This window comes from Xiphias gladius, chromosome 16 (assembly GCF_016859285.1).
Source record: "Xiphias gladius isolate SHS-SW01 ecotype Sanya breed wild chromosome 16, ASM1685928v1, whole genome shotgun sequence".
Classification (NCBI taxonomy): domain Eukaryota; kingdom Metazoa; phylum Chordata; class Actinopteri; order Istiophoriformes; family Xiphiidae; genus Xiphias; species Xiphias gladius.
In genome coordinates this window covers 9,826,640-9,838,916 of record NC_053415.1, presented here as the reverse complement: position 1 = coordinate 9,838,916, position 12,277 = coordinate 9,826,640, and the positions used below count along the sequence as shown (strand labels likewise).

Here is a 12,277-nt window from a genome sequence, read left to right as displayed (position 1 = left end):
TGATAAAATAGAACAGGCTTTTTATGTACTGAGAGATGGGCTTATGACCAGAGAACAAGCAAAGAACTATTTGCCTGCCCTCTTTAAATAGAAAATCATGCTCTCTGGGTACTGGAAAAGCCTACTACCCTCTCCTATATTTCAGTAATGCCAAGCGAAAGGTGGCACTGCTTGCCATGTGGTGAAAACAGAAATAACATGCCTCCCCTTCCTTAGATTTATCAAGGTTCCCTTGAGCAAGATGCTTTACACTGAGCAGCTCCAGTAGGGACTTGAAGGTGCCAGAAAGCTTTCTGACAGGGAGAGTTAATGTGCACAACTATTTGCCGTTTCCGTCTGAGTTGATGATGGTTCAACTTTTTCAACTTGCTGCCAAGGCAACCACAAAAACTAAAATTCTGGACCAGTAAATGACGTTGATGAATGGTGTTTTTAAGATTACAAAATTTGCTATTAGACCTTCCACTGCAGCAGTATTGCTCCCTGTCTGAAAGCACGTTTGACGTGTACCATGATAACACAATTTTGATTCTGAACACTATGCAATAGTTGGCAATGATGCAAAAGTTATAACAGTATACTATTAAAATGATCAAATTAACCAATAAGTAAATTTTACATTTTCTATTTTATTGCACAACAAACTACACTATACACCTATAAGCCAAAACACTATGACGACTTACAGATGAAGCAAATAATGTTGATTATCTTCTAACAACAGCGCATTTATTAGATGGTAAGTTAACAGTCGCTTCTCATAGTCAGTGTGTTGCATGCAGGAGAAATGTGCAGGTGTCAAGACCTGAGCGACTTTGACAAGAGACAAATTGTTATGGCCAGACGACTGGGTCTGAGCATCTTGAAACACCAATGCTTGTAAGGTGCTCCCCGTCAGCAGTGGTTAGTACCTTCCGACAGTGGTCCGACAGGGACAAACCACGAACCACTGACACAGCGTTGGGCACCCAGGGCTAATTGATGTGTGAGGGCAACAAAGGCTATTCTTGCTGGTCCAAACTGACAGAAGAGCCACTGTACTGAAGTCACAGTAAATTTTAATGATGGTTATGGGAGGAATTTTACACAACACACAGTGCATTGCATCCTGCTACGTATGGGGCTGCGTAGCAACAGACCGGTCAGAGTGCCCATGTTAACCCATGTCAAAAGCACCTAAAATGCGCAACGAGCAATGGAAGAACGTCGCCTGTACCAATGCATCCCGTATGCTTTCACATCACGTGGATGATCAGGTACATATGCTCCATTTACTTCGTTAAGTGATGGTACAAGGATGCACATTTGGGAAGAAGACAAGCTCGTGGAAACCCTGGGTCCAGGCATTCATGTGGTGTCATTTTGACACTTGCCGCCTAACTAAGCATTGTTGCATATCAGGTATGCCTCTTCAAGGCATTAATATTCCCTAATAGCAGTGGCCTCTTAGGGCCATTGTTACCTAGTAGCATTGGCTATTAGGGAATAGCCTAATAGCTGTGGGAATTGCAGTTGCTGTAGCACTGCTATTCCCTAATAGCAGTGCTAATAGTGTGGCGTGACTCTCAGGCCATGCCACACAGTCTTAGCTGGGTATAGCAAACAGACTGGCAACTTATTATGTGGCAAGGGGCTGGGGTGAAGCTGTGCTGCTGCCGCTTCTTCTAAAACCTTTGTTCAATGGCAAATTAGATAGGCACTAAATTGATTTTCATTACTCCACAATTAACTACTCTTTTCGCATACAGACAATAATTTACACAATGGATAAATATAAATATATTAAATCCTTCAAATCAACGTATACATTAGAAAACAATGGATTCTTACACTCTAAATGTACTGCTGCCAGGTGTAAAACTGTATCAATGAGAGACGGTGAGCTAGTCAGAAATGAGCACAGAGCTCAAATTAATTTCCATGGATAAATAAACTCTGCCTAACAAATACCAGGGTGGTTCAAGCAACAGGGGAGAGCGGAAAACTTCAACCAGCTCTGACAGTGAGTATGTCCAATGGGTTTGAGCTCTCCTACAGCAGGAAGTCTGAAGCCTCCCAATGGATTAACGTAGGCAGAACACAACCCTAACTCTCCTAACAAAACACCAAGACTGCTCTCCTTGACTTCAGCCATGGAAACGGCCCAACCACACAGCTATTAGTGCACAATTTCCAGTACAGTGAGAGGAACTGCTGAAAGCTGGAGATGAATGCCAACGATTCACACTGCATGCCCGCTGAATCGTTGTGAATGAAGTCAAATATAGTCCTGAAAGCATGTGTTGTTAGTGTCGTCTGACTATAAAGTCATGCTTTTCAAGAGGTATGCAGTCAAGAGATATTCCTCTTTAAACCCTCTGCGATTCATGAGGCACACTTTTGGAATGAACCTACAAAGCTAAGCCAACCACACTCCTTCAATAAAACACCTACGAGTCTGCCCAGGATCCAACCAAAAGCCCGCACGGTTCCACTGGTTTAGTGCATGACACTACATTGCAACAGGGATTTCAAATAATATCACAGCAGGACAGCAGCAGTTTCTCCCTTTCACACAAACCACAGAAACATTAATGAATTTCTGCTTCTTATATTTAGCCCGCTTCCAGACCTCTGAATCACAGCCCACGTCTCTGCTTAACTCCGCAAATTAAAAGACCTGGTGGTGTTCTCGTGAATGGCTGAGTCCTGATCGGAGTAACAGCCAAGCCAATCCCAGTATTTGTCAGTGAAACTAGAGTTTGTGACATTATAAAGCTGTGGATCAGACAGACTGGGACATATCTTGAATATAGAGTTGCATTAAACTCTGATACTCTCAATATTCCTCAACACAAACACAACACAGGCCTCCCCTGAATAACGTAACAATAATACATATATGCTAGGGCCATCCGTTTTAATTATTTCAACTTCATTTCTGAGAGATAACATTTTTTCTGTCAGTTTAATATGGAGGACGGATCTAGGTACATACTACAATACCCATGAGCCTTGGCCGGTGTTGCTATGCAGAAGGTGCTAGTCAGAGGTGCAAAACAGAGCTTTAGCAAATTCACACTTTGTCATTGCATTTGGGAACAAAACACGGTGCCATAGTTCATATTGATGCAAAACTGACCCAGATCTGAAAGTGAATTAATTTAGGCTGCAAATCTGATCTGTGTCATCTCTGAAGGAACCCCTGTCTTTTTCTATTAGTTTCGTACTATGAGCGATTAAGTCATAAATAAATCTACATTTTCTGGCAAAGTTAGAACTGGTTTCAAGTGTCACATCTTTCCATGCACTAATCAAAGCAACATTTGAATCAAAATCTGATGGCAGCTGGTGGATTGTTTAATTGTGTTGAGAGTTTTTGACTGTTAAATAATAGCTGAAGATGTATTATTCAAATCTTTAACTTTGATTGGTACTTATTTAGTCATAAATATTAAATATTATAGAGAAATATTTGCAAGTTTTAAGGGGCCTTAACTTCTGCTTGTCATTAGCAGCGTACATAACATAAGCTCAGGGTTGGTTGTTTTTTACCGAAGTGTACCTTCAGATTCGTAGTTAACTTCTATACATGTCTTTACGTACACAGGCTTGTACCTGTGAATTTCCAATCAAAGAATCCGATATTTTCTAATTGTATAAGACAAGAACTGTGGACTCACTTAGATGGGTCAATTATCTTTTTCATAGACAAGTATGAGCAAAGAACAGACTATTTATTGTGTTTATATTCAGGTGTGAGGAAAATATAGAAAAACTGAATTAAGTAAGAAATGTTTTGCACAAAAACTAACTAAAACAGTAACAACTGCAGCAGCATCACTTGGTGACTATTTATTCCTCTTTCGTTATAAGATTGGTCTGAAAATTGTAGTCAGTGCATCTAGTCTAGGCATCAAAAATGTCTTACAGGAAAGTCCATGCTGAAACACTAACACAGTACATACAGTTATGATAACACTGTTTGATGTTCACATAGTTTCAGTGATCTAAATCATGGATAGTGAACATCAGATTTGGTGTGTGTCCTTCAGAATAAAACATCTTTCTAGAGTCAATTTCTACATCCATAGTGTGCTTGAAAGACCAGAATGCAATGCAGCAAATAGAAATTTATCAGAAAAAAAAAAAAAAAAAAAAAATTCACACCCTGGAGTTCAACAAGTAGTAGGCGTATTTAAAAAGTGTATATACAAAGCAGGAGCATCAAAGTGGCTATTCAAGGTTACAATACCAAGCAACTCCTGGAATCTATAGAAGTTTACAAATTGACAAAATGAATGCAGGCATCCTGTTCTGTGCACTTCAGTCATTTAACAAAGGACTCAAGGATTGCAAAGTTTTAGAGAAAAGCTTTACAGACGCAGCTGAGGAAAAGTCATACTGTAACAGAGCAGTACGTTACATCTGGCTTTCTGTTCCCCTCTGCACACTTCTGTGGCAGCTAAGCCTGTTGCTTAGCAACCTCTTAATCAATACCTGTGCCTTGCTGGAACAAAGCAGAAAAACGAGAGGGGAAATAAGGGAGGAACATTTAGCTAGCAGCCTTACAGTACAAAAGCCATGTAGGACACCATTCGCGTACGTATCAGTCACTGACGGTCACCATTAGAAACCTCTCGCTATTGTTGGCTCAGTGATTACTTTTATAAAAGGAGGTGGAGGAATGGATTATGCGATTTACAATATATGATTTTATGATTCACTTAAACACAATACTAGCGTCATTATGAATTTTGTGTACTGAGTAATAAAACCTAACCTAACCTAAGAATCCATTTTTTTGTTTGTTTGTTTGTTTTAATTTTTCAATTAGCATGCTAACATTAGTGTGTTAGCATGTTTGCATTAATCTCGAGTACAGCTGAGGCTGATGGAGTTTCGATATTAGTTTTAGAGGTACCCCCCTATGAACTGAAGTGTTGTGAAAATACTTAAATCAGGGATTATCAGTGTCAGTATGATATTGATATTGTGCCCTGTAATGCCTCAATCGTCAATTGGCAGTGTTAGCTTCATATTCTGCGAAAAATACAAAATGAGCAGAGAGTTTGTGAGCTTTGCACATTATGTGGTAGTGGTACTGTAAGAGAAATAGAAGCAGTAATAATGTTAGAAGTGGTCAGTAGTAAGAGACCCACAATAGCAGTAGTACTATATTAACACGTGAGTTTATTCTGTCAACATGATTTACCCGTGTGTTGTCTTTGTCACTCAGACAGTTAAGACTGTATGTGAAAAATCTATACGAAGAGCCAATAGTGTCTGACCTCAAACATTGTATTTGATGTCTACAGTCATCATCTACATTAAATGTTAAAAATCTAATTTTACAAGGACCATATGTGTATGTAATATAGTAAAACTGACTAGATTTCAGGCTAGATTTTCTCACATGTAAATCTAGTATTTTAAAATGTAGACCTGTGTTGTCCGAGGTGTCAAGAATTGTTCAAATCTGAGTAGGTGTGAGGCAAAAAGTGTGAGAGTGAGAGTGCAAGTGTAGATCAAACCAGAGCAAATGTGTACATGCAGGTGTAGTGTGTGTGTGTGTGTGTGTGTGTCTACCTGTGTGTGTGTGTACCTGTGTGTGCATGTGCGTGTGTAAGACTGCAGGAAAGTGAGTGGGAGTCCAGTGTCATACAGTACACCTTCCTGTGGGCGAGTGGGGGTGGAGCTGAGCGTCAGTCAGGTAAATAGAGACTACACACCACCACATCTCTGGGGACATTATCCTACTTCTTATTTCCAATGCTCTTTCACAGTCAAGCCAGGCATGTGGAGCACTGACATCCCTAAGATAAAATACCAAGAGTTTTTTTACGCCTCCTGAATGCCATGTTTCCACATTCACAAACACAATAATATAAAGTCGATGATCCTCTACTGACCCTGAAATGCAAAGCTTTAGTAGTTTTACTTGAGTCTGAATGTATTTTTTAATGATTCAACTGAATTTTTGCAGGAAAAATAATTTAGTGCTGAGCATTTTGAAGTGTTGCTGTTTTTGGTGGTAATACAAGACTGAAATAATAGGAAAAAAAACTTGAAAAAGAAAAATCCATTATCACATGTAGGAGGTATTAATGCACTTGCAAGTGTGGGTGCACCTAAAGTGCATGAGGGCGGTGATTGAATAAACCTTGTGACTGTCGGATGTATCCTGATGAAGAGGGGGTTTTATTTCAATTTTCATTACACTTTAGAGGCACAGTTTACTGACAATGACAGAGATGTAGCTGATGAGAAGCCATCTGTTGTCATGCATTAAGATGCAGAAATTTAAATTTCCTGCCAGTTAAGCTGCGGTTACATGTTAAGAAAGCAAAGTGGTGTGACCTCACTCAGATTGGACTGCTAACACAGGCTAAAATTTGGACGTTACAGAGAGACTCCAACTTTCCAAATCTCTGCTAAACCTCCACAGAAAATATGTATTAAACAAAGCTGAATCTCAGTTTCATCGAATGTTACCTCTCTTGCACACTCATTTTCAGTCGTTCACCCATGCGCCCTGTCCCACTTTTCCCCTTTCCCTTCACTTATTGGTCTTAAGACTAGTTGATTAGCATGTAAATGTTTGCCACAGCCCTTTAAAACAGCGATAAATCGATATTTTCGTGACAATGTCCCATGTATTGCTGATCCTACAGAGAATTATGAAGTGAATCTGCAGCTCCACTTGGCTTTAAGGGCTATATGGAGAGTTTCAGATTGTTTACCTAACCAGCCCGCAACTGTTTTTGTTCACCTTCACTTCACTTTAGTACAGAGCAGGCAGCTATTTTCAGTGGAAAAGCTCTAAGAACCCTCTATGTACACTAACTGCTCAACACCAAACAACAGATAAAGTTAGCAACTAGGTGATGAACATAGTGCAGCACTTAGCAGCCAAAGAGTCAGATATTTTTCGATTGACAAAAACTAATGTGTGTATGGTTTTGAGGAGCAACTCACCATTTGTTTTGTTCTAAATCCAGGATTTTTTTGGTCTATGTTCGTAGTATAGTAATATAAGTATAATTTTCAATGCAATTCCAAACTACAGAATCTGGTTTGTACCAAATTCAAGTCTTTTTACTCATCTGAAGTATTGTGAGCTAATGTACCTCTCTTTCCTAAACAGTTACACAAGCTTCCATCAAAACATTTAAAAGGATTGCATAATGTTCTGATTCAAAATGCTGGAGGATATATTTGTTCGTTGTGGACACACAAGGTTGTACAGGAACTGGGAAATGATTAGTTTCTGTGGGCTGGAAAAAGAAGAAAAAATACCGAAAGTGCACGTTTTAAATTTAAATTTTATTCTTTCTTTCTTGTTTTCACTTACATATTAATATTAGAAAGTAATATTCGTCCTGAGTTAGCTACAGTATGATTGGATTCATCTTTATTAAAATATAAGCTATACTGACCAAAACATCATAATTCTCCAATGTACTTCCTCTTCTAATAAGTGCTCTGCTGCTAACAGACGTAATCTAACTGATGTGCTCCTGGGTTTGCCTGTATCTTGTTTTACCGTCTGCTCAGCTGCTTAATGAGATAATTATTTAAATGTTTCCTGTTTCTCTTGGCTGTTTCTCATAATTTAAATCAATGCGCTCGTTGATTCATGACGAGTTCCCTTGGCTCCTTGTACAGACGTACAGCTCAAAAGCTTGACAGTGACCTCCTTCTATGTTTCTTTCCCTTCTCGCTGTAGAAGTTCAAGTGGGATGAAGTTCACACGCCAGGGGGATTTTTTTTTTTTTGCTCATATCATGGGATTCAGGACTGACTGAACCCTTTCACAGCGGGCTCATTCTGTAATCTCCTTCAAGACAGGACCCTGATTGCATTAGAGGGAGCAAAAAACATTTCACACAATGATTTTTGTATGAAATGGGCTCAATTTGGCCTAAAGATCTAAACCACCAAAGTCATAAATGCCACTGGCCAAATAAAAATGGTCAGTCAACTAGACATGGAAGTGAAATTAAACGCATGACTACACTAGGGAAATGCACATAAATCTATAGGCATTTTACTACAGCAGCCAAACCAATATTTTAACAGAACACTTGGGGAAAGAAAACAGCTCATTAATCTGAGTCACTGCCACTGTCAGTGCCATCCGCTAGTTTCCAATCTGTCACACAAATCACAGCATATCAAACATTGCTTTAAACTGTAGATATATTGGATTGTCGGTGAATAACTACTCTGGCATCTCTACAATACAGTCACATCATTAAGAGGAGCTAATTTATGATTCTTCTGTTATATTTACAATAAGAGAGATGACAGAACTCTGCTTTTCTCATTTTCCTGTAGATCACGTCACATTTTAGCTGCTCTCTATATAAAGTCCTGTCACTCTTGGAGTAGCAACACTTAAAACCTTTTTTTCATGCCAAACTGCACTAGAGAACCACTGACTGCTCCGTTTAGATTCACACTCTCCCCTCTGGATAGAGTTTTGGCAACTCTGTTTATTAAACCAATTTGGCCCCAATTGGCGAATGCTCAAAACACGCTTGCTGATTTTGTGCCATCAACACCCAATTACAAACACCCTTAGAAGTGTTTCAAAAATACCTTGAGAAGTCGTAACGTCATTGATACTGACCCTGGGAGGTACAGAATTGCTCTTGAGATTTTACTGATTTGAAAGCGCTTCCAGCTATTTATTTTATCTTTGTTTTTACTCCATTCCAATTACTTTTCCCATTATATTTTCTATTTGATTTTTAATTATCTGTGATTTCCCTTGGTATTGTCTTGAAACATTAATTAAATCAAGCTCATTATTATTTACCTTTATTAGTCTGTTACATGAAAGTTATCAAATAAAGTTATTCCATTAAAAGTAACATTCAAATCTATTGTAATTCTCATGTCACATGCTGTTAGACAATGAACCACACAGTTGCAGCTATTTTTAAGATCTGCATCTGATGCTAATCTCTCTGCTAATCTCTCTGGCTCAGAAAGCAGTAAGACACATCATGCCAGGCAGAAAACATCCTCCATAAATCAAAAGCCACCCTGAGTATTCTCATGATTTTTACAGTGCAATCAATGCAGAATCTATCAAAACCAGCTCTCCTCCAAAGCAAGAAAACCTAAGAAACTAGATGAACTAAGGCTACTTGTAACGTCATATGTCACTACTTTGAGTAAATTCCCTGTGAGCTTTAGTTTCCTCTATTACCTGTCAACGCTGCAGCTTCAGGATTTGTCGCTTGATCCAGTTTAAACTAAACATTTATGTACAGCTACCAGAAAATTCTTTATAAGGATATTTTTATTGCTGATTTTAGCTCAATTCACAACAACTCAATGTGGAAAATTAACAAAGGTTATAACATAGCGCAAGAAAGTCAACCAAACTCTAAACTCGGAATGTTTCAGATTCAAGACAGACTTTTTATATTTATTCTTTTTCTTCTGGGAAACAGCAACATCCTCATCCTGAATCAATGCATATACGCACACCTTTTTATTTTCACGACAAGCAAATCATTTTTTCTTGTCTACCACTTTTTCAGACTGACTGATCTGCAGGTTCCTGCATTAAGAGTTACAGACCATATCTGTCTAGGATATGGACTTTTGTTAAGCTCACAAACCAAACTGCCCTGTGGACCATTAGAGGAATCCCATACACTGTCAGATCTATTTCAGTCCGAACCCTCTAGCCACCTGTCAAACATGACATTATGTAGCACAAAAGAAAGAGAGCGGCGAGGGCTGGAACAGCTGAGTTGCAGACCGACCTGTGTCGTTCTGGCTGAAGACAGCCATGGTCTGTCCGCCCACTGTGTGCATTGTGAACGGATGATCCCTTGGGACCTGCAGTGATCCATCCTTCTCCCCCACTGCGCCCAGCGCACTCAGCTCCGCATTCAGGCTGAAACGTACCTGAGAAACAGAGCTGGGTCAAGACACTGCTGACAAGTCATATTATAAACCTACTCTTCAATTCATCAGACAAGGTCAAATATATAATGATGAAGCTTTATTGATCCCTGAGAGGAAGTTGGGTCAGTGCAGCAGCAAACAGTGACAGACCAAAGAAAACAAAAAAGAAGAAAGAGGAAAACAACAGAATAGGCAGATTAAATGGGTAAAAACAACCACTGGCAAAAAGTAGTTTAGACTTGCGCCTGCTGAATCAGTGTCTTTGTTGATTCACCTTAACTTCAGTGACCCAACCAAATAAGTCACCAAATAAGTGGAAAGGGCTTAAAAGATCATCTCATCACAGTTAGAAGTGAATGTGTCAATCACTGCCATTAAGCCATAGACAACGGTTATACAGGCCTACTGTCCAAGCTGCCTGTTCATTGGTATATGAAGATGTCTCACCTCTGTTTTGCCTTGCTTCCTGTCAGGTGTAAGAAAAATTGCTGAAATTAGAGAGGCTGATTCCGGTAAATGTTTGGCATTTTTACTTAAAGAAATGACTGAAACAATTATTCCATTCTAAAAATAGTTGCAGAGGAATTTTTTTTTTTGTTTGTTTGTTTGTTTTTTAATTGACTTATCGACTAAACATTTAATCGACTAATCGTTGACAGGATAATGAAATGAGATAATAATAAAAGGTATTCAAAACTTCTTGATGAACACTTCAGAATAAGGTACATACTTTCCAATGGTTATCTTTCCAACCTCTCCCTTTTCCGTGGCCTTGTCCCATTGCTGAGATAAATACTTGGGAACCTGGTGAGGGATATGAAGGCAATATAAGAGGTCACTCGTATTACTAAATAACACATACACAAGGTCTGTTTACGGTTTTAACGCATCTCTTTTTAATGTAAGCGCTCCATCCGGTCAGTTAACTCAATTAAACTGGTTAATTCGGTCCAGTTAAAATTGGTCAGTGGCCTGCGAGCCTCAACTGACGGGATGGCAAACGCATAGCGTTAAAATGCTTCATCTGAGGTTGGACGAGTACGGCTTTCCCGAAGTGCGGTAGAAGTGCTACTTCGGTTAGCCCGTAGCAGTGCATCCCCACACAACACCTGGAAAACAAACCTTTACAAGCCACACGCCTTTACTCTGTTTGACTCCGGTCAGGTTAACCTCCGTTTTATCCGACATTGCTTCAACGTTAGCAGAGCTCCCAGGTAAAAAAAAAAAAAAAAGAAAAAAAAAAGAACTGGCAGGTAAACCGGTGTCGTTAACGCCTCACGTCAGTTGGCAGGACCCAATTAAGCAGATCAGCTACAAAATAAAACTTCCTGTTTCATCTTTCCTTGTGATTTTGTGACCTCATTAAAATTACATTACATCCCACTACTAAGACAATCACATGACTGTGTGGTGTTCAGTTTGTGGTGATATAATACTGTATCGGTTGTGATGTAATATAAACAGTTTTAATGTTTTGAGAATTTGCACCACCGAAGCACCACATCACCTGGCACAGTATAAGGGCTTTAAATTGGGTCCTGCTCTATTAACTGAACTTGATGCTCCTCTCTCGAAATCTAGGATCTCCATTGAGCTAATAATGTGCTTATATTGTGCATACATTTAGCGTTTGAAAAAAAATTACCACGCAGCAGACTTGGGCCATGTAATATTCTGACAGAGAAATACTGCACACTAGGCAAAGAGAAGGGAGGGAACAAAAGGTTATAAGGAGATCAACAGCTCATTTTGCCTCTAAGCCCCTTTGCAGATTACATGTAATAGGGCCATGATGGACAGATCAATTATATGGTCTTGTTCCTCCACCTGCAACTGCTGCCGGCGTCTAACAAAATATCCTCATCATAATTCGGATTTAAAAAAGGGCTACGGACTGAGGTCATAGTGCCACAAGAGCTCAACACAGCTTCTAACCTTTAACATCCCGAGCTTTTGAATCACCGCCCACATCTCTGATTTATTCCACAAGGTAAAACAAAATTGTAATTCAGCCTGATGATCAGGGCACTTAAGTCCAGAGTCAAGCATGGTTCTGAATGCATAACATGTCCGTACTGTGGGTGGCTTTCTGGATGGACTGTAGCCCACAAGTTCAACATTCAGACCACCGAACTCCCAGTCAAAAGGTGAAACTGTCTGCCATCTCACCATTTGAGGGCCTGCAGCTAAATTTCCTGCGTCTCTTTTTAGATATTTATTGCGAGATTGAAATTACGGAAAAATGTCCCACTGAAATGTTAATGCACAATAATAAAAAATAAGGTCACAATTACCATCTTAACATTATCAAGCATCTTTTAGAACTAGATGTCCGATAAGAGGGCAGAGCAAATATAAAACAGACACA

The 12,277-nt window shown here is 39.3% G+C and overlaps 1 protein-coding gene across 1 annotated transcript in view; it reads right to left on the bottom strand.

Annotated features, from left to right (window-relative positions):
• The window catches only part of LOC120801133 (general transcription factor IIF subunit 2-like), a 43,886-nt gene extending 32,665 nt beyond the window's left edge, over positions 1 to 11,221 (bottom strand). The window contains exons 1-4 of the mRNA XM_040147696.1: positions 11,032 to 11,221; positions 10,640 to 10,713; positions 10,357 to 10,375; positions 9,765 to 9,909 (exon numbers count right to left, since the gene is read on the bottom strand). Coding sequence (XP_040003630.1) covers positions 9,765 to 9,909; positions 10,357 to 10,375; positions 10,640 to 10,713; positions 11,032 to 11,097 — 304 coding nt within the window. The 5' untranslated portion in view covers positions 11,098 to 11,221. The remainder of the gene's footprint in view (positions 1 to 9,764; positions 9,910 to 10,356; positions 10,376 to 10,639; positions 10,714 to 11,031) is intronic.
• Between the last annotated feature and the right edge of the window lie 1,056 nt (positions 11,222 to 12,277).